Source organism: Notolepis coatsorum (genome assembly GCF_963971535.1).
Source record: "Notolepis coatsorum genome assembly, chromosome: 13".
Classification (NCBI taxonomy): domain Eukaryota; kingdom Metazoa; phylum Chordata; class Actinopteri; order Aulopiformes; family Paralepididae; genus Notolepis; species Notolepis coatsorum.
This window is the reverse complement of record NC_140177.1, coordinates 49,018,258-49,044,374: the sequence shown is the minus strand read 5'-3', so window position 1 is coordinate 49,044,374 and position 26,117 is coordinate 49,018,258. Positions and strand designations below refer to the sequence as shown.

Genomic DNA, 26,117 nt, shown 5'->3' with positions numbered 1-26,117 from the left:
GTCATGTATGTTGTGTATGTCATAAATGTCTATATGAATTGAAAATGGGGGACCCTGATGTAAACAAGACAAACGTCTTTCTCAGGTCTGCATCCCCTTAACAATTGTGTGTATTGAGCCGTACTGTATTGTACCCATTCTGCAATCTGTTAAATAAAGTTCTATGTCGTTATGGCTTGCTCAGCACCTGTCTGCACTGTACTTCACTTCGTGCATGAGCACTGAATAAAAAATTCCACCATGTACCTTTACATCCCAACATCTGTCTGACCACACCCCCTTCCGCTTACCTTCATAAGCAGGTGTGTGGTCACCTACTCGCCTCCTTCACTTTCACCACAAGGAAGTGCCTTCGGTAGATCCCCACTTGACGAGGTTGTTAGCTGAAGAAAGTTGAGACGTGTTTACATTGTGCTTATTTTTTTCTTCTCTCATAAATATTCGATAGAGAAATCTAAGTCATAATGTCTACTTCGGAGAGTCGCAGAGCCACTCTCCACCAGCGGTTCTCCATTTCCGCCTCCGTCGTGCGTTCTGGTGCAGGGCTGTTGCCTCTCTCGTGGTTGACAGCCACGCCCGGTAGGCGTCCGATGGGTAGTTTGCCTCTCCAAGGAGCTGGTACACCGGTGCCGTCGCCTCTGCGATGGCCTGGTCCTGGCTCTGGTTCCTCTGCTTCTGGGGAATCGTCCGCTGTTGAGCGGCCGGTTCCTTTGGTTCCAGAGGATTTGAGACGCAAACTTTTTGCGTCTGCTCGCTCCCGTCGCAAAATGGTGGCTTGCTGACGCGAACGGCCTGGGTTTGGTGAGTTGCTGGAGCCCAGTGAGGATGCGTCGGTCTCTACCTTCCCGATGGAAACAGAGGATTACATGGTAGAGGCGGACAGGTTCTTATTTGAAGGCCCGGTGAAGACATGTATCCCGTCCGTCCAGGTAACACTGGTGGGGGGTGAAATGTCTCCTTGGGGCGCCTTGTTTGAAGATGTCGGGGCAGACCCTCTGACTCGTCGGCAGGATGCCCTACTATCAGCCACATCGGAGTGTGGCTCCTTGACCAGTCGAAGCCTGCTGTATGTGAGGGATGCGGGCTCGGTGGAGGAAAGTCTGCAGGGGGAACTGCGGGCTTTGTTTCCCGAGCTTATGGCGGTGGCGGCCGTTGCAAACGGCGTGCCGCTGCCGCAGCCACTGCCTGTTCCTGTCCCTGATGATCTAATAGGTCATTTCTGGCAGCATCGCCCGGTGAGAGGGGTGGACGTTGTCTACCCATTTTTCCCCTCAATGGGGGCCTATGTTCGTCGGGGCCAGGTGGTGTCCCACATCATTGGCCTCACCCCCGCCTAAAATGGACTAAAATGGACTGCATTTTTATAGCGCTTTTATCCAAAGCGCTGTACAATTTATGCCACACATTCACACACCGATGGCGGCGGAAACCTTGCAAGGTGCCAACCTGCTCATCGGGAGCAGTTAAGGCCCGGGGTTACGTGTCTTGCTCAAGGACACTTCAACACGCTGCCGGGAGGAGTGGGAATCGAACCGGGAACCTTCCAATTACCAGACGCCCACTCTACCTCCACAGATATAATATATGGATGTGCGTCTACCTCTACACGCAGAGCCAGTGCTGACAAAAACAGACATACAGACTCTTTTGATTGATTGAAAGTCGTGATGGTCAGTCCTTGAAATAATAATCACCTTCAGCAATACAGAATGTCTCACATCACCAGCTGCCTACGTACAAGTTACGCAGGTGGCGGGTTTGGTCGAAGGTATGAGAGAGGGCGTGCCACGGCTTGATAGGCCGATGGCCGCGCTCCTCTGTCCGGAGGTGGTGTGGGAGCCGTTACGCAAGCCGGTTCCTCAAGGGAAATCGGCGAGGCGGTTGGCTTACTGGAGCGACCAGTCATTTATCTCCGGAACACAATCTCTGGCTGCCGCGTCTAACATCGCGCAGCTGGCAAGATTCATGTCCGGGATATTGACGGGCGGCATGGAGCTGAGTGATGTACAACATGACCAGCTCACCCAGTCGGCAGGAGCTATCCTGCATCTGACGCAGCCGCAGGCCATAGCCGCTGGGAAAGTGCGAGCCCTGGCAACTCTAACCCAGCGCCACCTTTGGCTGGAGCAGGCCCGTGTACCGGAGAAGAAGAGGATTCCTCTTCTGACGGCACCCCTCTCCGATGCTGGACTGTTCGGGAAGGCCCTGCAGTTGATGACCTCGACGTGCAGAGAAATGCAAGAGGAGCGCTCCGTGCTCCAACCTCATTTTCCCCCTCCCGACATCGCCGGTGGAGTCAGACGGCTGCCACGTCGTCGAGCTTCCTCCGCCATGGCTGCTGCTGCTACCACCGCCACTGCTGGCCCTTCGAAGGAGGCCAGGAGGAGAGAGGGCGCTGCCGCTGCAGCCGGCCCATCTGCGCCTGGAGGAGACGGTAGGGATCGCCGTGACCAGCCGCCGATTGTCTACCGTCCCTCCGGGGCTTCCCGGGGTGGCAAATCCTGAGCGGCTCGAGGCGGCAGGCGTCGCTAGGCCCAGTGACTTTTTTCCCCTGTGGTCCCCTCTGTTTACCCCCCTCCCGGCCCTCTCATATAATTTTGTTAGAAAATAAAAAGTCCCCTCTAAAGGGGGACTGTATTTTTTGTTAACAAACTGTGTTTCTTCACCAAAACATATGATGAGGTTGCAAAGTGTGAATCTTCACTTGTATGCATTGATAGGAGGGTTACGTTCGTGTTATGAGCTTAAGCAAGGTCTGCAGCCTACACTCGGTTATAGAAAGGTTTTCTACCTCGGCCTGGGTTGCCCTGACTCTGCTCCTATTAACAGGCATTGAGTGTTGGGTTTCCCCCCGTCATGGCATACGTCACTACGCACGTTGCTATTGACGATGGCTTCCGTGAGTTAGATCTGTACGTACGATCTGTTGTTGTCAAAGTGTCGGGATAGAGCGTAGGACTTACGGGTCCACTACGCTCGATTTTATGTGTAACTTGAGTCGGTTGGTCACATGACTCGAAGTTACCATGGCTTTTTCATTCTACGACTCACGTGGGAAGGCTCTCTGGGGAATTTTCAGTCTAAAATCCTCTGTGATAGGGGTTACTGGATGTAAAAATTTAAACAGTTTTTACCCTCAGCTGTGTCAAATAGGATTCATGTCTGTTGGTGCTTCCTTCTTTTTAAATAAAAGAGTGTGGAGTATAGGAAGCACCACAGCCTTCTTGTCATTTCCCCCAAGCGCCTTGGGGATTCAATGAAAGGTCTAAATAGCCTATTCATTGATGTGGTTGTGTCCGGACGCATGCATAGTGCTAGCTCGGGTGTTCTGTTAAGAATCATGCGGGTAGCTAGTACGCCTTGGTTGCTTGTGGTTAAAACGGCGTTTTTATAAAGCAACTGGGATGGAGGTTTTGTCCTCTTCCGAGAACTTGTTACTGGTTCTCGACGGATTCTCGTTCATATCTGGGGGATGATAACGGAATGGATCTGAACATAGGTAGAGGGGTCTCACGCCCTTGGGGTGGGCCACCGAGTGCGGTTCACACCGGCCCGTCTGGGTGGCGCACTCTTTTCATGTTTTAGATCAACACGCATATCTGCCCCTTCTCCTGGAGTAGGCATGTCGGCGTGGTTAGGGCACGGAACTGGTTCTGGTCACGCTGGTCCAGGTCAGTTAACCCGTTTGTCCGCCGGGGATGCAGATCTGCTGTTCTGGTACCCTGAGGGACTTGGGCTTTTTTCAGGGGGAAAAAGGCCGGGTCGGCCCGGGGCGTCGCAAGGTTAGGCGTTATAGAGACCCTTGTTGGGTACTTTTTTGTACCTGGCACTATCATAAGGGGCTGGTTCTCTTCTCCGCACCTCTCTCACGCATGGCGGAGAGGGGGCTGATGGGGTGGTCTTCTGGACCTCCTCTGGTAACCCTGTGTGCTTCCCGAGCCGCCGGGCCCGGTCCGAAGTAAAGTTTCGTTGATACCGTAGACCTGGGATAACCCCTTTTTTCTTGAGGGGTTATAGGAACAACCACCGCATATGGTAACGACAGGGTGGTTGATTCCCTGGTGTGTTGGAGCAGTGTCAACTCCCGGGTTGTCCGGTTAAGTGTGCCCCTGCACGTTCATGACGTCTGCCAATCATGTCAGCCTTCTCTGCCTTGACCCCTCTGGGTGGTTTTTTTTTGATGGAGGCTTCGTCATGGTGATCAACAATGCCAGCATCCGCCCCTTCCGCCGGGAGGGCTGTTTCAGCTGACTCCTTTGGCGCCTGTCTCGTCCGCAGTGCTCCAGGCTCAGGTTACAGCCTGTTGCCTGGTTTCCCCGGTACGCTGCCTGCTTCCGTTGGTTAACCTTTTGAGTGTTTACGGCCATGCTGACTGCCTGTGTTGCAGGGTCAGTATGCCAGGCGGTGTGCTATTGGGGGGAAAGGGCCCGCTCTTGGAGGGGCCTTATCCGAATACGCTGGCGATGTGGGGGGCGGTGTCACTAGGTGACCACCTGGTGGGGTCTTGATGCCTGGCATCATTGACCTCTCCGGGCCCCCTTTTCCAGGGGATCCAGTCCCTTCAGTGGGTCTGGGTCTTCCTTCGCGCTCCGCTGCTACGGCCTTGCCACGGGGTTGGGTTTGCTCTTGACCCCGTGATTTTGGGGGCAGTAACGAGGTTGTTCCTTCGTTCGTTCCCGGGTGGCATGCGGGTTGTGCGTGTGTGTAGTCGTGGGGTCAAGCCACGGTCTGCTCACCCTGTGCGTTGGGTTGCTTGAGTGCCTCTTCGCACGGTCGGATCCGTCGCCCTCCCGTGAACCTCCAATAGGGGGGGTATCCTCCATTAGGGAGGGTCGGGGGGGCTCGGTCCTCCCCGGTCTGATGGTTGTGGGGGGCCTCAGCGGGGTACATTTGTCGGGCTATGGCTCCCGCTCAGCCCCTGTTGCAGACAGGTGCTGAGCAAGCCATAACGACATAGAACGGAGGGTTATGTATATAACCCAGTTCTATGAGTTATGGTGCGCTCAGCACCTGGACGCCGCTGCGGCCCTTGATCTCGCCTTGTGGTGAAAGTTTGGGAAGGAGGCGAGTAGGTGACCACACACCTGCTTATGAAGGTAAGTGGAAGGGGGTGTGGTCAGACGGATGTTGGGATGTAAAGGTACATGGTGGAATTTTTTATTCAGTGCTCATGCACAAAGTGAAGTACAGTGCAGACAGGTGCTGAGTGCACCATAACTCATAGAACTGGGTTATATACATAACCCTCCGTTTTCATTCATTCATTCATTAATTCATTAATTCATTCATTCATTCATTCATTCATTCATTCATTCATTCATTCATTCATTCATTCATTCATTCATTCATTCATCCTTCTTTGTTTTTCGTGTAAAGTTCATTTTGTTTGTTAGGGTTTTTATTTGTAGTCAGTTGTTCATGTTTTTCCTAGCCTGCCTTGCAGTGTTTTGTTTGTGCCTTTGGGACTTGCTCTCTTTATGAGATTATTATTTGTTTTTTGTATTTAGCCCTCTGCCAGTTCTTCAGCTGTGCTATTCTTTGTTTTTGTATTTTGCTGCTGCCTTTGGATGTATTTTTGTAAATATCTTTGTTGCTGCCCTCTTTTGAAGTTGGATTATTTTTGGTTACACTTCACCCCTGGCTCGAAGTGTTCAAGATTAAAGGAGCAGTGCTCACTTTTGACAATTCATATCTACCTCTCCCTCGTATCTGTTTGCGCTTGGGCCCTCTGCCAACACATCCCTAACAAAAAGAGCCTCAAGCCGACTGTATGGAACACCTGAAGAAGAAGATGACTATCCTGAAGACAGTTCTCTATTCACAGGAAGCAACAACTCTTACTTCTCTAACTCAAAGAAGACCTCTGTACGTTCGAATGGGTCCACAGTAAGATGTCAAGAAGCTGCTGCCGATGTCGCTGCAGGCCAAGCTGTTCTCAAGCTAACAAAAGAGCAAGATCAAGAACAAAGAGAAATACAGCGGCTGTAAGAGGAAGCTAAAGAACAGATAGCCGAACAAGAAGCAGCAGCTGTCAAGCGACGCTTGGAGAGAGAAACAGATGAGTTGAAAAGAAGAATGCAGCAAGAGGAACAGGAAGCTAAAATCAAAGCTCAAATGATATCGCAGCATACAGCCTTCCAAAGAACCCTAGATGAAAGGAAAAGAAAGGTACAGCAACTGGAGGAAATGAAAAGTCTAAATGCAGCCCAAGCAAGAATCCAAGTGTACGACCAAGTGGAGACTACAGAAGAAGAGAAGCTAAGCATCGAAGTGGATAGTGAGAGGAGAACAGTCAACCAAATGCCTGCTCCTACAACTCCTCCTTCCCCGTATGTGCTCTCTGCACCAAGAACTGTAGTCCCCCTCCTGGGTGAAAGTACTTCAGAGCTCGTCAGGATCCTAGCAGATGCAGTGAGTTTAAACAGAATCCCCATTCCTGAACCTGTAGTATTCAAAGGGGATCCATTATTGTACAGTGACTGGAAACTATAATTTCAAACTCTGATAGATCAGAAGAACATCAAGGAAAATGAAAAGATCTACTATCTCCGCAAGTATGTAGATGGTGATGCAAGAAAGGCGATCGATGGCTATTTCCTACTCGGCACCGAGAACGCTTATGTTGCAGCGTGGAAGCTTTTGAACGAGAGATATGGAAACCCATTCACTATCGCACAGTCCTATAGAGAGAAGCTCAACGAGTGGCCCAAGATCGGACACAAAGACAGCCTCGAGCTCAGAAGTTTCGTTAATTTTCTCCGCAGTTGTGAGGCCCTGGAAATCACATAAAGGCCCTGGAAATCCTGAACGACTGTAACGAGAATAGGAAGATTATCTCCAAGCTTCCAGACTGGTTGATGGCCAGGTGGAGTAGAAAGTCTGTTGAAATGGAAGATCGGAATGGCCATTTCCCAACCTTCAGCCAGTTCATCGCATTCCTGATTTACGAAGTAAGGATCGCCTGTCACCCAATTACCTCCATGCATTCAATCAAACAAGGCGAAGCAGAGCACCCAAAGGACAGAAGTAATAGGACCGTCGGAGCAAAGGTACTGGCTACAAGCTCCAATGAGAAGACGGTCATGCCATGTGTCTTCTGCAAGAGGGATGGACACACTTTACTCAAATGCAGAAGGTTCATGAAAGAAGGAGAACAAGAGAAAACCACCTTCGTTAAAGAGAACAGGCTGTGTTTCGGTTGCCTTAAGCCTGGCTATCTCTCAAAGAATTGTAGCAGAAGGAGTGAATGCGACGTGTGCCACAAGCGGCACCCTACATCACTGCACTCGGATAGAGCCAAGGAATACAGGAAACCTACACACGTCAGACAAAGGGAGGATCAAGATAAAGAGGAAACTAAATCGACGCCTCCTGAAATACCCACTACAGCGGCTACGACTCACAGAGCTATCGTTGGTAATGTTGGCGCGATCACCTCTGCAATCATCCCAGTCTGGCTCTCATCAACAACCTGCCCAGCAGAAGAAGTCCTTGTGTACGCGCTGCTGGACTCCCAGAGCGACTCGACCTTCATTCTAAGGGAAGTCGCCGACATGTTGAAAGCCAACAAAGACCAGATCAAGTTATGACTCACCACGATGACTGCAACCTCTACAGCAGGGGTCAGCAACCTTTTTGACATGGAGTGCCTGTTTGAAATATAGTTGTAACTAGTGTGCCTCAACAATATTCCATGCATCGTACATTATTTTTCTCATAATCAGGTCTTTTTAATGATAATTTTTACATTATTACATCATTATTGTTATTGTTATTATTAACAATATTATTATGATGGTTGTATCAACCCTAAATCTGAGTTGGGGGGGGGGGGGGGAATGCAATGCAGACAAACAGCTGCATACAGTGCGACCATTTTACTCACATTTGACCATTCAATTTTGGACACATCACACACCATTGGTGTGTGTACTGTACGTGTGCTGTCATAGCTCCACCTACAGGCCTAATGGAGAACACCAGGATGTGAATGGAGGGTGAATGTGAGGTATATCGTGTAAATAAGTTTTGATTGATCGCAAGACTACACTGTAAAAAAAAATATAATAATAAGTTACCAGAACTTTAAAATAGTGAGTTCAGTTACTGTGCATTAAGGTTTTCAGTTTTCAACCCATAATAAGTTAACAGAAAAATAAGTACACAACCACATTATTTCAACCTAATAAAACTATGTTTATTGTCATTGTTTTAAAAACACAAGTTGACTTGGTAATACTCACATTTTGAGTAAAAAATGGCTTTTAACATGTGCAATGTTCAATGAAATAGAAAAATAAATAATACAATTTGTTGATTAATCCCACTGGTCACAATGGTGACCGTAATAATGTTTTTGTTATAAGGCTCTGCAAATGTTACTGAATGATGTAGCAATGTATTTCCAGCTAAATTGAAATAATAAACAAATAAAGGGTCTCAATTAAATATGTGGTAGTAAAAAGAACCTGTGGGAGGATTTCAACAAGATAAATGCGACAACAGTGCAAAATATTTCACTATAATATTTCAAAGCAAAAAAAAAAAAAAAAAATTATAATTTTCATTTTTTTTTTTTTTTTTTAATGCTGCCCCCTGTGCCTATGCAAATGCCCCCGCGTGCCTATGCAGGCACGCGTGCCTAGGGTTGCCTACCCCTGCTCTACAGTAAACTCCCTAAGAGTGAGTAATCTACAAGTCCGTGGCTACAATACAGGCAAGACGATATCCCTGCCACCAGCCTACACAAGAGAGTTCATCCCAGTCAACAGAGCTCACATTCCAACGAGAGAAAAAGCAAAGTCCTGGTCCCACCTGGAGCACCTTCAGAAAGACATAGCACCTCTGTTGAACTGCGAAGTAGGCCTGCTCATCGGGTACAACTGCTCCCAAGCGCTTCTACCAAGGGAAGTTCTATCTGGCAAAAATCGAACCAGCCCTATGCACAACGGACGGACCTAGGATGGAGCATCGTGGGATGTGGAAGTCCCTGTGTTGATTTCGGAGATGCCATCGGAACGAGTCATCATATAGAAGTCAAACAAGTGACACCGGATGTTGAGTCTTCAATCAACCTTCAAACAGAAGTACACTATGTAAATCGGCTCAAAGTGAAAGAAGTGACCCCTACAGAAATACTAAAGGTCCTAGAGTCCGACTTCTCAGAAAGGTTCAAGGAAGATAATCCCATCTCACAAGATGACCTGAAATTCTTGTCAAAACTGAAAGAAAACATCACACAGAAGGAAAACGGTCACTATGAGATGCCCCTGCCGTTAAAAAAAGAACGACCAGAGTTACCTAACAACAAGATCAGCGTGATTCACCGCCTGAAGGGTCTCGAAAGAAGACTGAACAAAGATGGAAATTATTACAAGGACTACTGTACCTTTATGGAGAATATCATCTCCCGTGGTGACGCAGAAAGAGTCCCTGAGGAAAAGATAGACAACAGCCCGGCCTGGTACATACCTCATCACAGGGTGTATCATCCACAGAAACCAGGAAAAATACGTGTCGTATTTGACTGTTCTGCTCGCTTCCAAAAAGGCTCTGTCGCAGTCATGTGCGACATCGAAAACATTTTCCACCAGTTTCAAGTAAGAAAAGAGGATCAAGATTATCTACGCTTCTTATGGTGGGAGAATGGCCGAATGGATACAGCACCATCAGTCTACAGAATGAAGGTCCACCTGTTTGGGGCAGCCTCGTCCCCAGGCTGTGCCAACTTCGGCCTAAAACATCTGGCAGCGCATGGAAAAGGCCAGTTCAACAAGGAAACCAGACGCTTCATCCAAAGGGATTTCTACATGGACGACGGTCTGGCAAGCGTGGAACGTGAAGACATGGTCATAAGACTTGTCAAAGAGTCAAGAGAACTCTGCAGCACTGGGAGGTTGAGACTGCACAAGTTTGTCTCTAACAGCAAAAGCGTCATAGCAAGCATCCCAGAAGAAGAATGTGCTGTAGTTAAAGAACAAGACATGGACTTAGGAGAACTACATGTGGAAAGAGCTCTTGGAGTAGAGTGGTGTGTTACATCCAACACCTTCCAGTTCAGAGTCCAAGTAAAGCCCCATCCACTGACAAGACGAGGTGTGCTCTCTACCGTAGCCTCCATATATGACCCCCTGGGGTTCGTGGCACCCTTCGTCCTCCTCGGGAAGCAAGTTCTCCAGCAGATGTGCACAGACAAAGTCGACTGGGATGATGAACTACCAGAAGCCCTAAGACCTCAGTGGGAGTCATGGCTCAGAGACCTCCCCAACTTGTCCGAGACACACGTACAAAGATGCTACGTACCTTCAGATTTAGGCGACGTCAAAGGCTACGAACTTCACCACTTTGCAGATGCAAGCGTCACAGGATACGGCGAATGTTCCTACTTTCGAACAATCAGCGAGTCTGATGAAGTCCATTGCTGTCTAGTAATTGGGAAAGGCAAGAGTTACTCCAACGAAAGTTACAACAATACCAAGACTCGAACTCGCTGCAGCAGTTGTTACCTGTACAAGGTCATGTCCATGATCAATAGCAGGCCGCTCTCCGCTGAGTTTCTGAACGACCCATCCGGACCTGACCCTTTAACCCCGAATCACATTCTAACGATGAAATCTACAATCATTCTGTCCCCACCTGGACAATTCATCAAACAAGATTTGTACCTACAAAAGAGGTGGCGCCGAGTTCAGTATTTGGCCAACGAGTTTTGGACAAGATGGAGGAAAGGAATATCTTCTCAACCTACAACAGAGACAGAAGTGGTGTAAAACCAGAAGGAACTCTAAAGTCAACGACATCGTCCTTCTCCAAGATGAATTGACACCACGCAACGAATAGCGACTAGCAAGAGTCACTGAAGTCTAAGGACAAGATGGTAGAGTCAGAAAGTTGAAGCTGCTAGTAACCTGATTATTTGTTGCAGGGGAGGGGATTCTCTCTCTCTCTCTCTCTCTCTCTCTCTCTCTCTCTCTGCCAAATGTTACACTATAACAAACTGGATAGTTGATGATTATCATAAATAGTTCAGTCCATTAGCTATATTAAAAATATTCTAAAATGGTCTGCTAATAGGCCACTGGCACTTTGTGTGTGTGTGTGTGTGTGTGTGTGTGTGTGTGTGTGTGTGTGTGTGTGTGTGTGTGTGTGTGTGTGTGTGTGTGTGTGTGTGTGTGTGTGTGTGTGTGTGTGTGTGTGTGTGTGTGTGTGTGTGTGTGTGTGTGTGTGTGTGTGTGTGTGTGTGTGTGTAGGCTACTCCTAATGCAGAAAAATAGGTCCTGCAACCTGTGACTATTTATTCACAAGCTTTATTATAACCCATCCCCCCACAGCCCCCTGCCTTTTCATGAAGCCACGCAACACTCTCATCAGATGCCCCACAGAGGGAGAGCGAGGGAGAGTATAGAGCCCATTTACAACTGGTAAACCACATGCAGCGCTACTCTTTCATGGCTTTAGATAGAAGTTTACCATACATCGCCATTTATTAGGCCATGCCGCTACCGAGCACAGCTGTCTAGTTTAGTAAATAAATAAAAGCAATATATTGAGAGGGAAGATGCTTTGTCTGTATTATATAAGTCAACAAACCGGTTTGTTGGTTTGTTTTTAACTTTTTAGGCTTTTTTTGTTTTGGTGATGGCTTGGAATGATATACTGTACACATTAGTTATGCTGTTGTTCTTGGTCTGGTGTTTTATTTAGTTTGTAAATACATTTGTACATGTATTACCTTGATGTTTCAATGGTGAAATCTACTGCCTTCATCAGATGCCTTCAGTGATTGGTGCTGGTCAGCCTGGTCCTCCAATTTAGCTCAATGGCACCCTTCCCCCGACAGCTTTTTCAGAAGAATACTCCAGGTGTGGGACAGTCGGCAGGCCCTGTCGTTCCAATTCACTGTCTGCTGGGCCCACTTGCTTCCATATTTCTATTGTCTCCGCCGCCGGTATCTGTTGTTTTCAGGTGTGATCATTTTCACCTCCTCCCAATCAACAGTTTTCTCTCTTACAATAGTCTGAAATTGCCGCTCCTGGATTGACCTGGTCGGTCTTGGTGTTTCTTTGCAGTATGTGTTCCAGATGTCTCCTTTTTGTATTCAATGTCCGTGTGCCAAAGGCTCAACCCTCTCCGATAGTTTTTGTTACACGAAAGGAGAGGCAGTTAAATCATTTTGTGTCCTGTACTGTGCAGGACAGTGCAGGACAGTGCAGGACATTGATGAAACAGTAGCAGGACAGTGCATCACCGTGATTAAACAGTAGCAGGACAGTGCAGGACAGTGCATCACAGTGATGCAACAGTAGCAGGACAGTGCAGGACAGTGCATCACAGTGATGCAACAGTAGCAGGACAGTGCATCACAGTGATGCAACAGTAGCAGGACAGTGCAGGACAGTGATGCAACAGTAGCAGGACAGTGCAGGACAGTGCATCACAGTGATTAAACAGTAGCAGGACAGTGGATCACAGTGATGCAACAGTAGCAGGACAGTGCATCACAGTGATGCAACAGTAGCAGGACAGTGCATCACAGTGATGCAACAGTAGCAGGACAGTGCAGGACAGTGCATCACAGTGATTAAACAGTAGCAGGACAGTGCAGGACAGTGCATCACAGTGATGCAACAGTAGCAGGACAGTGCATCACAGTGATGCAACAGTAGCAGGACAGTGCAGGACAGTGCATCACAGTGATTCAACAGTAGCAGGACAGTTAAAGGTGTATTCCACCCAAATGGTTAGCAGAGTTTGTGCACTCTACCCTGGGGTTTAGGAGAGACATTGTGAATATGATTAGATTTATTGTATAGCCTTAATAAGTAACTTACCAGTCTCTGGAGTCTCGGTTGTTGTACAGTGTGCGACAAATAAATTCGGTAGAAAAGATGGCTGCCATCCTGTGAATGAAGAAAAACCAGCCCCGCCCCCAGCCTAGTGAATGAGAAAAGCCTGCCCCTAGTGGAGCAGGACAGTCCCTACACAATTACAACAGTACAGGACACAAAATGATCTAACTCCTACTGCAGTGACGAAAGGCATGTGTTTTCATGAATCACACAGCATTTCTTCTGCGTCTATTTTCGTCCTCACGATGTACGAGTAGCCGGCATAGTTTGGTGTCTGGAGTTTCCACTGCAGCTGTCTTTTCTTTTGTTAATGATGTTTTCTCATTATCCTCTGTATGCTTAAATACCACGGACATAATGGAAGAGATTGTCGGTGTCACACTCATATGCAGAGCCATCTCTGTGCCCGTATGTCACAACCTGCTAAACACTTGTGTTTCCAAAATTTATTTTACTAAATCGGGATATCCTGTTATAACGTAGAATTGGGTATATACAAGTATACAAGTATCACAAAGAACTTGCAGCGAACATACGCCATGCCTTAGTGACCTCCAAGCGCTAGTGTTACAGGTACCAGGATATGGCACCTGATAGCAGAGATATCTTTAACCTATGAAACCCACCCCGCCTACCCAACCCCCCCACCCCACCACCTCCGATGTACAGTTTCCCACCTACCCAACCCACCCCTCCTACCAACCTCCTCCAATGTACAGTTTCTTCGTCAAATGTATGTACTCTCTTTTTTAGACTCTTCTTGTATCAAAAACAGTACTGTATTTGTAAATCTGGTATGTCATAAATGTATATTTTGAAGTTGAAGTATAGATGTAGCAGTACTGTCTATCTGTATGTCATGTATGTCATATATGTTATGATGAATTGAAAATGGGGGACCCTGATGTAAACAAGACGAAAGTCTTTCTCTGGTCTGCATCCCCTTAACAATTGTGTGTATTGAGCTGTACTGTATTGTACCCATTCTGCAATCTGTTAATAAAATGTTCAATCTGTAGTATCTTAATAGAAGAGACCATGGTAGTGCTCAGTTGTGCTTTATTCACAGTTGGGTATTCATACAGGTAAACAGTGAAACCGCAGCCAGTCCCTCTGGCTGCTACCTTATTCTGACGCAGAGCGCTCCGAGGCGCCTCTGGTTCACGTAACAGTAACCAATGATAAGCAAGACATGTGACACCTTAACATCAGGGGAGTTGTAGTCCTACACTACACTACACTCCTCCCCTACCCTGATTCCTGAGATTACAGATTTAATCTGTCTGGGGGTTTTGCATTTCGTTTTGGTCTACTACTTCCCCTGACCTGAGGACCATCAGGCCCTAGTATTACTCGCTCTTCCGTTTCAGGCTGTGGTAACTTAGTTGACACCATTTGATTCACATGTCTTTTACATACTTTGTTCTGAACCTCAACCATGTATGTAACCGGGCCTAATGGCCTCACAATCCTCCCATGAACCCACTTTTCTCCTTCCCCTCCCCCATAGTTTTTCACCAACACCCGCTGGTGAGGTTGAAATGATCGGACCCTCTTCTGCGGTCCCTCTGGGCTCCGCTGTGTGCTCTGTTGTCCCGTCTCTGCACCGCTGGGCTGTATCAGCGACAGTCTCGTTCTCAGTTTCCGTCCCAAGAACAGTTCTGCCGGTGTTTTACCCGTCACACAATGGGGGGTGCTCCTGTAACAAAACAAAAAGTCTTGAATAGAGTGCTGCGTTGTGATACTCTGACTCTTTGCTTTTTCCAGCGCCTTTTTCAGATTCTGCACCAGGCGCTCTGCAGCCCCATTAGAGGCAGGGTGGTACGGCGGCGACCGTGTGTGTTTCACCCCATTGTTCCTGAGAAAGTCCTGAAATGTCCGTGACTGAAATGGGGGGCTATTGTCTGACACCAGTTCCTCTGGCAGCCCATAGTTTGCGAAGAACCCCCTCAGAACCTCCACTGTTTTCTCCGCTGTCGTTGTCATCATCAATGACACTTCCGGCCACTTAGAGAAACTGTCTGTTAACACCATAAACTTATGTTTGCCTTTGTCTGCAAAATCCACGTGGACCCTCTGCCACGGTCTCACTGCCCCAGTCCATGCATGCACCGGAGCCGTCGGTGGTGTGTTCCTAGTCAGTTGACAAGGGTTACATGTGGCCACCAGGTTTTCAATGTCTCTGTCCAGGTTTGGCCACCAAAAATGGCTACGTGCTCTGGTCTTCATTCTCACTATACCCAGGTGATCGTCATGTAACTCTTTTAACATTTGTGACCTCAGTACGGGAGGAATGACCACTCTAAAACCCCACATCACACAATCACTCTCTACAGACAGTTCTGTACATCTCACCCAGTATGGTTTTAGTTCCTCCTCCGTGACATGCTTAGGCCACCCTTTCTGTGTGAAATCTTTCACTGTTCTCAGTACTGCATCACTCTTGGTGTGCTCTGCAATCTCTCTAGCAGAGATAGGGATCTCATCTAAGAACGAGACTCTGAAGTCCGGGCTACACTCTTGTGCCTCTGCCTGCATCGGTAACCTAGATAATGCATCCGCATTCCCATGTGTCAGGGCGGCCTTATACTGAATATCGTATTGGTAGGCTGCTAGAATTAGGGCCCATCTCTGCAGTCTTGCTGCTGCTAATGTGGGAACACCTGTCTTTGGTCCTAAGATCTTGACCAGTGGCTGATGGTCTGTACAGAGGGTAAATTTTCGACCATACAAATATTCATGGAACTTTTTTTACTCCAAAAATTATACTGAGGGCCTCCTTCTCTATTTGCGCATAATTTACCTCTGCCTTGGACAGGGTCCGTGAGGCATATGCTATTGGCTGCTCACTGCCATCTGGTAACTTGTGTGATATCACCGCCCCTATCCCGTATGGGGAAGCATCACAGGCCATTATCACTGGTAACTGGGGGTCAAAATGCGCTAGCACTGGTGCTGCTGTCAGCATCTTCTTGGTCCTCTCAAAAGCCTCTTGACGCTGCTTTGACCAGACCCATTCCTGTCCTTTCTGTAGTAGTTCTGTCATAGGTTTTATCTGTGTAGATAAAGAAGGCATGAATTTCCCATAGTAGGTTAACAAAGACAGAAACGCCCTCAACTCTGTGGTGTTTTTGGGCACCGGGGCCTTTTCAATGGCCTCCGTTTTCTCCTGAAGGGGGTGTAACCCCTGTGCATCTATGCGATGTCCCAAATAGCACACACTGTCCTGAAAGAAAGCACACTTTCCCTTGTTTACTCTCAGCCCATATTGATCCAACCTCTGCAGTACCCTTTCTAGATTTTTCATATGACTGTCTGTGTCATTGCCTGTCACCAATATGTCGTCTAGAAAACAGACTACCCCATCTAACCCTTGCAGCACTTGATCCATTGTTCGTTGAAATATGGCTGGAGCGCTGGCTACCCCATAAGGCAAGCGATTGTATCTGTACAACCCTTTTGGTGTGTTGATTGTTAAGTATTTCTTGCTCTCCTCTTCCAATTCCATCTGCTGATATGCCTGTGTCAAATCTAGCTTTGTAAAATGTTTCCCTCCTGCTAACTTGGCAAATAGGTCTTGTGTTCTGGGAAGAGGATACTGATCTACATCCAGAAATGGATTTACTGTTTCTTTGTAGTCCCCACATATGCGAACTGTGTTGTCTCTCTTTGGAATATTCACTATGGGTGCTGCCCACTCACTGTGTGGCACTGGAGAAATAACCCCTTGCTTCTCCAAGTCATCTAGCTGTTTGTTTACAGCTTCCCTCAAAGCATAAGGAACAGACCTGGCTTTGCAAAACCTAGGTTTTGCATGTGGGGACACATACATTTTAGCCTTAACCCCTGTCACTTTACCCAAACCATTGCTAAATACCTGCGTATATGTCTGACACAGGGACTCCACCGGATCCCCTATCCTGTTGACCTTAGACCAGTCTAGGTTTAATGGTCTTATCCAATTACGACCCATGAGTGCAGGACCCCGCCCCCTGGCTACCACTAAGGATAACTGCAACTTCTGTTCCCCACTCTCAACTGTGACCATTATCTTCCCCATTAGCTCCAATGGCTCATCCGTGTACGTTTTCAACTTAGTCATACATGGAAGTAATGTTACATTTTTGAACTTGGCATGGTACATACTCTCTGATATGACTGACAACGCGGCACCTGTATCCACCTCCATACATATTTTCTGATCATTACATTTCACAAACACATTGTATGGTTTCTCATACTCACAATCCATATTAGGTCGGACTGTATACAGTCCCATTTGAGTCTGTTCCTCTGAACCGGACCCGTACTCTGCCTGTTCATGTTCAGTCTCTGAGATCATGTTGACTCCTCCTCCTCGCCCGCCTCTGTGCTGGGCCGTGCGCGTTGCTCTCCCTCGCTGATCTTGTCCGTTGAATTGGCCCTTCTTCCTGCAAGCCCTCTCCAGATGCCCCGTCGTCTTGCAAAAACGACACTGGAAATCCTTGTAGCGACAATCTCCCGCCGAATGCCCTCTCCCGTTGCAGCGGTTGCATTCCGACGCATTGCCGCTCTTCTGCTCTGTTCCTGCCCTCGGTGGTCGCTGTCCTCCCGTAGCGTCTTCACGTTGTCTTCCCGTCATCTCCACTCTGTCGGTTCTGAACTGCGGCTCTGGGACAAACCTTTTCATGCTGACCACGGTGCATTCATAGTTGTTGGTGATCTCCAGCGTCTTGGTCCACGCTAAAACCCCATCACAAGCTGCATTCAGCAGCTTACTGCGCAGATCGTTACTTGTGATACCGCAGATAAACTGGTCACGAAGCTGCTCTTCCATTGATGTTCCAAACGCACACCAAGAAGCCAACCCTTTTAATGCCGCCACATATTCCGTGAGCGATTCACCAGAGAGCTGTTTGCGATTTCTGAGCGTATACCTCTCTGCTAGCACATTCTTCTTTGGTGAAAAATAGGCTCTCACTGCCGTTAACAAGTCCTTCAAGTCCACGTCGCCTGGCCTGTCCGGCGCCACCAAATCCTTGAGCAATGTAAACGTTTTAGCTCCTACCATGGAGAGAAACACAGCCCTTTGCCGGCCTGCCGCGATGTTGTTTGCGATGAAAAACTGCTGAAGTCTCTCTTCATAGGCTTCAAATGTCTCAATCGTCTCATCAAACACCAGTCCCGTTTCTAGACTGTACAGCGCCATTCCTTTTTGCACTTCCCCGCCACGAGTTTCAAGAGAAAAAAAAACGTGGAAGCTAGCTTGACTATTATTCTTTCTTCGGCTACAAGCCTACAACCTCTATTTCCGAGGTGGACACAAACTATTGTTTTCCTTTATCCTCGTCGCCACTGTAGTATCTTAATAGAAGAGACCATGGTAGTGCTCAGTTGTGCTTTATTCACAGTTGGGTATTCATACAGGTAAACAGTGAAACCGCAGCCAGTCCCTCTGGCTGCTACCTTATTCTGACGCAGAGCGCTCCGAGGCGCCTCTGGTTCACGTAACAGTAACCAATGATAAGCAAGACATGTGACACCTTAACATCAGGGGAGTTGTAGTCCTACACTACACTACACAATCAATCAATCAATCAAAACAGGTTGTAGTTAGTCATTGGACAAAGGAAGGCGCAGACATGGTGTTACTGGTTCTGAGTCCTCTTGGTTGTTTATTACAACAGCATTTGTTTATTCATGAGAATCTTCAATCAATCATCATCATAACATTATACCATCATTTAGTTCAATTATTTACATTACTTTTAATACATTCAATTATAGTTCCATTCTTGTCATCAATTCAAAATCATATTCATCATTGCAACACACATTCTACCCTTTTAGGATACCCTGGTTCACTTCAATAGCATTTTCCTTTCAAATGTAGTTATCCAGCATTATATACTGTACATTGTAATTAATTATGTCTTAATACATATTTGACGTCTTAAGTATAAGCACGTGAAAAGTAAGCATTCTCCTGTTAACCTCTGTCTAGGCATATTGGAAGAGAACATCGTATGTCTTCTTTTAATAACACTGTCATTCTAATAGTCTGTCAAACAATTCCTTACATCATCAATAGCTGTTACCTTTATCATCATTCGTTTATCATCAGTCATATCCACTATGCTCTAGTGTACAGGAATACCTCAACACCTCTGTGTCACTCATATTTGTGTTCCAGCTCAAGTTCGGTTGAACCTCAAATGTGCATCGAAAGTGCATTTATATATATATGTATCTGGCCGATCTCAGCAGGGGCGTTTTTAGGGTTAGAAAACATTGGGGGCTTCAGCCCGGGGGGGGGGGGGGTGGAGGGGTAATTAGAGATGAATACTGAATAACTAGAATCATTAGAGGTTCTCAAAATGAGGTCCAGGTCCATGAGAGGGATCTGGGCAGTCCCCATAGAAAATTCAAAGTTAACAGGACCAAATCATCAGTTTCTTATTTATTTATTTAACCTTTATTTAGCCAGATAAAACATTGATCTGGGCCCCGTTCCCCGTACCTGGATAACTGAGTTAGCCGGATAACTTTCGGTCAAGCCTGACTTAAGCCGGACCTTTCTGTTCCCCGACGCGCGATTGTCCAAATCACCATGACAACAGATCAAAAAGTTTGAGCCTGGTCGGGAGCAGGGTTAAGTTCAGTTAGCCGGATGAACCATGGCCACGCCCCCGCAAAGGAGTGACAGCTCGTTTCCTGAAATGATTCTCACAGTCTAGAGATCCCATTTATACCATTCTGAATTACGTTTCTGTGCTTCGTTTTCCTAGAGGGGGCTTTTGAAATGTATAATAATAGAACTAAATGCTGATAATAAATCATATTGAGCCTATAGATTTACTTTGTCCTAAATAAAATAATGCACGTCATATACGGCGCTCGGAGTCGCGATACACGCTGCATGTGGTTATTTTAATAACGGCTCATTGCAAATGTGAATCCCGCGGGGATATTTTTAATGATAGAAACCTATCGGCCGTTTGGCTCTGATTAGTTTCATATATTAATCTCCGCTGTAGATTTGCTTAACGGAGCGCCGGATTGTGTTTCATTCAAGCATAAAATTGAAGTGTCTATGCGGGGATTGTGGTTTTTGTGTGATATTGTAACTGGGATTAAAATGTCTGATGAGATGCGCTGTTTGACGGGTTTGAGAAATTGAATGAGCCGTTGACGTCACATTAATGCATTTGAGAATAAAGAGATAAAACTTCATTTTTTGGTAAGAAAAATATTCTAAACACGGGTCTCTCGTCCATTAATGCATAAACAATGAGTATATCACGTATGGCACAGTGGCGCAGCGGCTAGTGCTGAATCCTGGCAACCGGGTGACCGGTGTTCAAAACCCCGCCTTTCCAATATAATTTTTTTGGAATATAATATTAATGACTATACGCAAAAGTAGCCTAGTTTTAAGTTAAAATATTATAAATCTACATGCATTGAGGATGTCATTCTTTATATAGCTCTCAACGTGCACCAAATTGAATTATTCCTACATTGCAAAAAGAAGGAAAAGACTAGGATTCGAACCCCGGTCGTCTGCGTGAAAGTCAAAAGGACAAACCGTCACACCGCAGTACTGATAAATAAAAAATCCACCATACATCAATCAATGGATAAAAGAGCCGTATCCTTATTCTGAAACAGTTGAACTAATTATTTTCGCTAGCAAGATCTCATTTGATTATTCAATGCATAAACCTACTGCCAGCAGGAACGTTTAAAGAAATATAATCTGATTGATTGGGGTAATGAGGGATTTAAAATTAGCCTATAGATTATGCATTTAACTTGTCGGCAAGGCTATTGAGCCGCCTGCAATCTGTAAAACAATCAATCAATCAATGCCGTTAGAAGATCAGGATTTCTGCGATCTACACCTGCTGTCTTTTCAACTGAAGCGGCCGTGCGCACTTATCCAGAGTCTCAAGTCTGGCTCGAGTTAACGAGACTGAATCAGCGTTCCAGGAACAGGAAAATCCCGGCTTCAAACATCGGGTTAACTGAATCTGGATAATGGGACTCTTGATCGACTTAGTTGAACCAGGTACGGGGAATAGGGCCCTGGTCCAAGAAGCCCCAACAGGAGTACAAATATACATATATACACATATATATACACATATATACACATATACTGTACATACATACACACATATACACCAATAACAAAATAAAAACACAGTTAAGAATCATACACATAAGCAAATAAACAAACAAACAAACATATGCACAGCCTATGTACAAAAGAAATAAACAGTTCATCTCTAGTCTTTACAGTTTTCTTCAATTGCATAAACACTCAAATCAAAAGTATTACACAATTATCAAAACCTTACACTCAAGGAGCAAAATATAGGCCCAGATTTGCACCCCTACAATGTCAGCCTCACACTTTTTGCAAAACAATACACACAGTGATTTGCAAAACACTAAACACACTTGCATTACATTAGACACAGAATGTCAAATTACCACACATATGAGCCAATTGGTTAAACACAGCCATCAGATGCACAAACACACCATTGCTTAATTGTAGTAGATACACCAATCAGGTTTAAGCACTATAAAAATGCAGCAGGTGAGTTCACCTGTCTTCAACCAAAATGGAAGGAGAGTGAAGTACTGTACACAGAGAACGTGAAAATATACAATACATCCACCAAACACTACACAAGACAACCAATGATGCAGACTGATGAAAATATACATTTTCTCCCATTTTCCCAAATCAGTCAACATGGAGAATCACAACAAAAAAAATATCTTGCCAGATCCAGCTAGGCAAAGAGATAATGTCTAGTATTTTCTGTTTACATTTTTTCAATTTCTTTTGTTTTACTGTAATTTTAACCTGTACTGGATACAGTATTTTATGTTTGTCTGATATTTGCTGAGCTTACAGTGTTATGCACATAGTAGCATGAAAACTGGGACATGTATTGTTGTGATTCTCCATGTTGAAATGTTGACTGATTTGGTTATATGGAGAGAACATTTATATTTTCATCAGTCTGCATCATTGATTTGTGTATATGGAGAGAAAATGTAATTTTTTTCATCAGTCTGCATCATTGATTTGGGTATATGTAGATAAATAAATTATATTTTCATCACAGCATTGGTCTTGTGTAGTGTTTGGTGAATTTATTGTATATTTGCACATTCTCTGTGTGAGGTTTTGTTCCGCTGCTCACCTACTCGCTCTGTTCCTTTAAGCCTACTCGCTCTGTTCCTTTAGTTTTCTGTTAATCAATTGCATTCTCCTCACCTCACTAGCCCCCACCCTCGCGTTCGTTTGCTCTTCAGCAACCACACCCTTGGACTACCTGTCATTATGTGTTTGATTGGTCTGGTGCCGAACACACACTTCTAGTTCGATTATCAATTACCTCCCGCACCTGATGTGTATTCTAATTAGCACCCCTGTGGGCTTTAAGTACCTGGCTCTTCCCCTCTGTCCCTTGTCGGGTCGGCCCGTATCATTCCGTATCATATCTCTATCACCAGGACTCCTTCGGGAGGTTCTCTGTCTGTTATGCTGCTTTCAACTCCGGCGTGAGATGCACTCTAGCCTTCGCCTCCTGTCTCCGTTTGCCTGAAGCAGACGCCCAGACGCGCATTCAGACCTCCGCGCAGCAGACGCCCAGACGCGCATCCAGACCTCCGCGCAGCAGACGCGCTCTTCACTCCAGACGCGCATCGCTTCCTAATACTCTACGGGAGGATGCGTCTCTCCGAGCCAGGCGCGCTCTTCCGCGCAGACGCGCATCCAGACCTCCGCGCAGCAGACGCGCTCTTCACTCCAGACGCGCATCGCTTCCTAATACTCTACGGGAGGATGCGTCTCTCCGAGCCAGGCGCGCTCTTCCGCGCAGACGCGCATCCAGACCTCCGCGCAGCAGACGCGCTCTTCACTCCAGACGCGCATCGCTTCCTAATACTCTACGGGAGGATGCGTCTCTCCGAGCCGGCGCGCTCTTCCGCGCAGACGCGCTCTTCACTCCAGACGCGCATTCAGACGCACTCCAGATGCGTCCTCCGTACCGGCGCGTACTCCAAGCAGACGCGCACCACTCAGACCTCCGCGCCTGATGCGCCCTCCGTACCGGCGCGTACTCCAAGCAGTCGCGCACCACTCAGACCTCCGCGCCAGATGCGCCCTCCGTACCGGCGCGTACTCCAAGCAGTCGCGCACCACTCAGACCTCCGCTTGGCCTACCCGTTCCCCGTGGCGACGCGCTCGCCCCGTTTTGATCCAACTCTCTTTATGCACAGCGCCTGGGTGAGTTTTCATGACTGTCTTTGATCCTATTCGTTTTTCGTGTGTTTAATGACACTGAAGATATCCTGCTTTTTGTCAGACTGTCACTCACCCAGCGTTCAGCTTTTTGGATTGTTCATTGGGATAATATTTGGCCTTAACATCGCTCACTGTGTGTATACACACCGAAGATATTATCACTTGGATTTGTGTTTGGGACGTTACTCACAGTGTGTATATACACCGAAGATTCTGTCACTTGGATTACTCTGTTTTTGGGACAAGTCACCTCTCCTGTCACCTGCTCTGTTCCCAACTGTACTCTGAGCTAACCCGCTCCCTCTCTCCCTCTCGGTCCCGTTTACCACCTCGGAGATCTGCCGAGAGAGATCTGCTGAGCGGCTCTGACGTCACCGTCTGCTTCCCCAGACGAACCATCCCGGGAGAAGCTGCAGAGCAGCAACATTCATTAATGCTCTTATCCCAGGCGTTGTCTGTTTTCTCTGTCCCTGTAAGCAGCTCCAGCCCTCGCCCTGTCCCCAGCCCGCCTCCGCGGGCCTCTGTCCCTGTTTTCTCCTCCTAGTCCTCCTAGTCCTCCCTGTCCTGTCCTCCTAGTCCTCCCTGTTCCTGCCTTGTTCCCTTGCCCCGGCCCTGTTCCGTTAGCCTTCCCTTAGCCTTCCCCTTAGCCAGCTCGCCTCTTAAAGGCACTGTGCCTTTTCCCTTTCTTGTTATCCAGTATTTTGTGTTCTCCCTTAAAGGGACAGTGCCGTTTTCTGTGTGTTTCAATAAATGCCCAGTTCTTGGCTTACTCTCATACCTGTCTTGTGTTGTGCGATTGGGGTCGGTTACAAACCATAACAGTACGACCCGACCAATCGACGACCCCAGCCAGCACAGACGTTGTATGTTGAGTTTGCCTTTTTTTTTGTTAGCCCTGTTAGCTCCCCTGTTAGCTTGTTAGTCTCCCCTGTTTTGCTTCCCTGTTAGCCTCGTTAGCTCCCCTGCAGCTTGTTAGGCCTCTACTACCAGCTTGGCCCCAGTCTGCTAGCTTAGCCCCGGCTGCTAGCACAGCCTCTATGTTAATGCAGCCCTTGCTGCTGGCATAGGCCCTGTAGCTAGCCATGCCCAGGCAGCTAACCCAGTCCCTCAGCATGGCCCCAGTCTGCTAGCTTAGCCCCGGCTGCTAGCACAGCCTCTATGTTAATGCAGCCCTTGCTGCTGGCATGGGCCCTGTAGCTAGCCATGCCCTGGCAGCTAACCCAGTCTCTCTGCATGGCCCCAGTCTGCTAGCTTAGCCCCGGCTGTTAGCACAGCCTCTATGTTAATGCAGCCCTTGCAGCTGGCATAGGCCCTGTAGCTAGCCATGCCCAGGCAGCTAACCCGGTCCCTCTGCATGGCCTCCACTTTTTGTGCAGCCTTCCCACTGCTAGGACTGCCCTTTCAGCTAGCAAGGTCAGTTTTTCCCACTGCTAGGACTGCCCTTTCAGCTAGCAGGGTCAGTTTTCTCCCACTGCTAGGACTGCCCTTTCAGCTAGCAAGGTCAGTTTTCTCCCACTGCTAGGACTGCCCTTTCAGCTAGCAGGGTCAGTTTTTTCCCACTGCTAGGACTGCCCTTTCAGCTAGCAAGGTCAGTTTTCTCCCACTGCTAGGACTGCCCTTTCAGCTAGCAGGGTCAGTTTTTTCCCACTGCTAGGACTGCCCTTTCAGCTAGCAAGGTCAGTTTTCTCCCACTGCTAGGACTGCCCTTTCAGCTAGCAAGGTCAGCTTTCCCACTGCTAGGACTGCCCTTTCAGCTAGCAAGGTCAGTTTTCTCACACTGCTAGGACTGCCGCTTCAGCTAGCAAGGTCAGTTCCCCACAGCTAGGACTGTCCTTCCAGCTAGCTTGTTCTCTCATGCTGGTCCAGCCCTGTCTGCCAGCCTAGCTCCGGCAGCTAGCGCAGCCTCTTTGTTAATGTAGCAGTACAGCTAGCATAGGCCCTGTAGCTATCAGTGCCCTGGCAGCTACCCTTTCCCTCTGCTAGCCCCTTCCCTGTTCCCCTCTCCGGTGCCCCTGTTCCAGCCCTGTCTGCTAGCCTAGCTCCGGCAGCTAGCGCAGCCTCTTTGTTAATGTAGCAGTACAGCTAGCATAGGCCCTGTAGCTATCTGTGCCCTGGCAGCTACCCTTTCCCTCTGCTAGCCCCTTCCCGGTGCTCCTCTGGTTACCCCTCAGCTCCTTTAGTTACCCCTCAGCTCCTCTAGTTACCCCTCAGCTCCTCTGGTTACCCCTCAGCCCCTCTAGTTACCCCTCAGCTACCATGGTTACCCCTCAGCTCCTCTGGTTACCCCTCTGCTACCCTGGTTACCCCTCAGCTCCCCTGTTCTTTTGCTAGCCACACTTTTGTTGTGGCTTCCCCTGCTGGCTTGGCCCAGTACTTTTTGTTTGTTGCCTTGTTTTGTTCCCCTGCCACTCTGTCTGTGTTTTTTGGGTCGCCGGGTGGCTCCCGTGGAGGGGGGGGTACTGTGAGGTTTTGTTCCGCTGCTCACCTACTCGCTCTGTTCCTTTAAGCCTACTCGCTCTGTTCCTTTAGTTTTCTGTTAATCAATTGCATTCTCCTCACCTCACTAGCCCCCACCCTCGCGTTCGTTTGCTCTTCAGCAACCACACCCTTGGACTACCTGTCATTATGTGTTTGATTGGTCTGGTGCCGAACACACACTTCTAGTTCGATTATCAATTACCTCCCGCACCTGATGTGTATTCTAATTAGCACCCCTGTGGGCTTTAAGTACCTGGCTCTTCCCCTCTGTCCCTTGTCGGGTCGGCCCGTATCATTCCGTATCATATCTCTATCACCAGGACTCCTTCGGGAGGTTCTCTGTCTGTTATGCTGCTTTCATCTCCGGCGTGAGATGCACTCTAGCCTTCGCCTCCTGTCTCCGTTTGCCTGAAGCAGACGCCCAGACGCGCATTCAGACCTCCGCGCAGCAGACGCCCAGACGCGCATCCAGACCTCCGCGC

The 26,117-nt window shown here is 47.6% G+C and overlaps 1 protein-coding gene across 1 annotated transcript in view; it reads left to right on the top strand.

Moving 5' to 3' along the window:
• ccdc13 (coiled-coil domain containing 13) overlaps positions 1 to 6,789 on the top strand; it is a gene marked incomplete at both ends in the record, with an annotated part of 51,180 nt that extends 44,391 nt beyond the window's left edge. Inside the window, one exon of the mRNA XM_084327659.1 lies at positions 6,509 to 6,789. Coding sequence (XP_084183785.1) covers positions 6,509 to 6,789 — 281 coding nt within the window. The remainder of the gene's footprint in view (positions 1 to 6,508) is intronic.
• Positions 6,790 to 26,117: the final 19,328 nt, after the last annotated feature.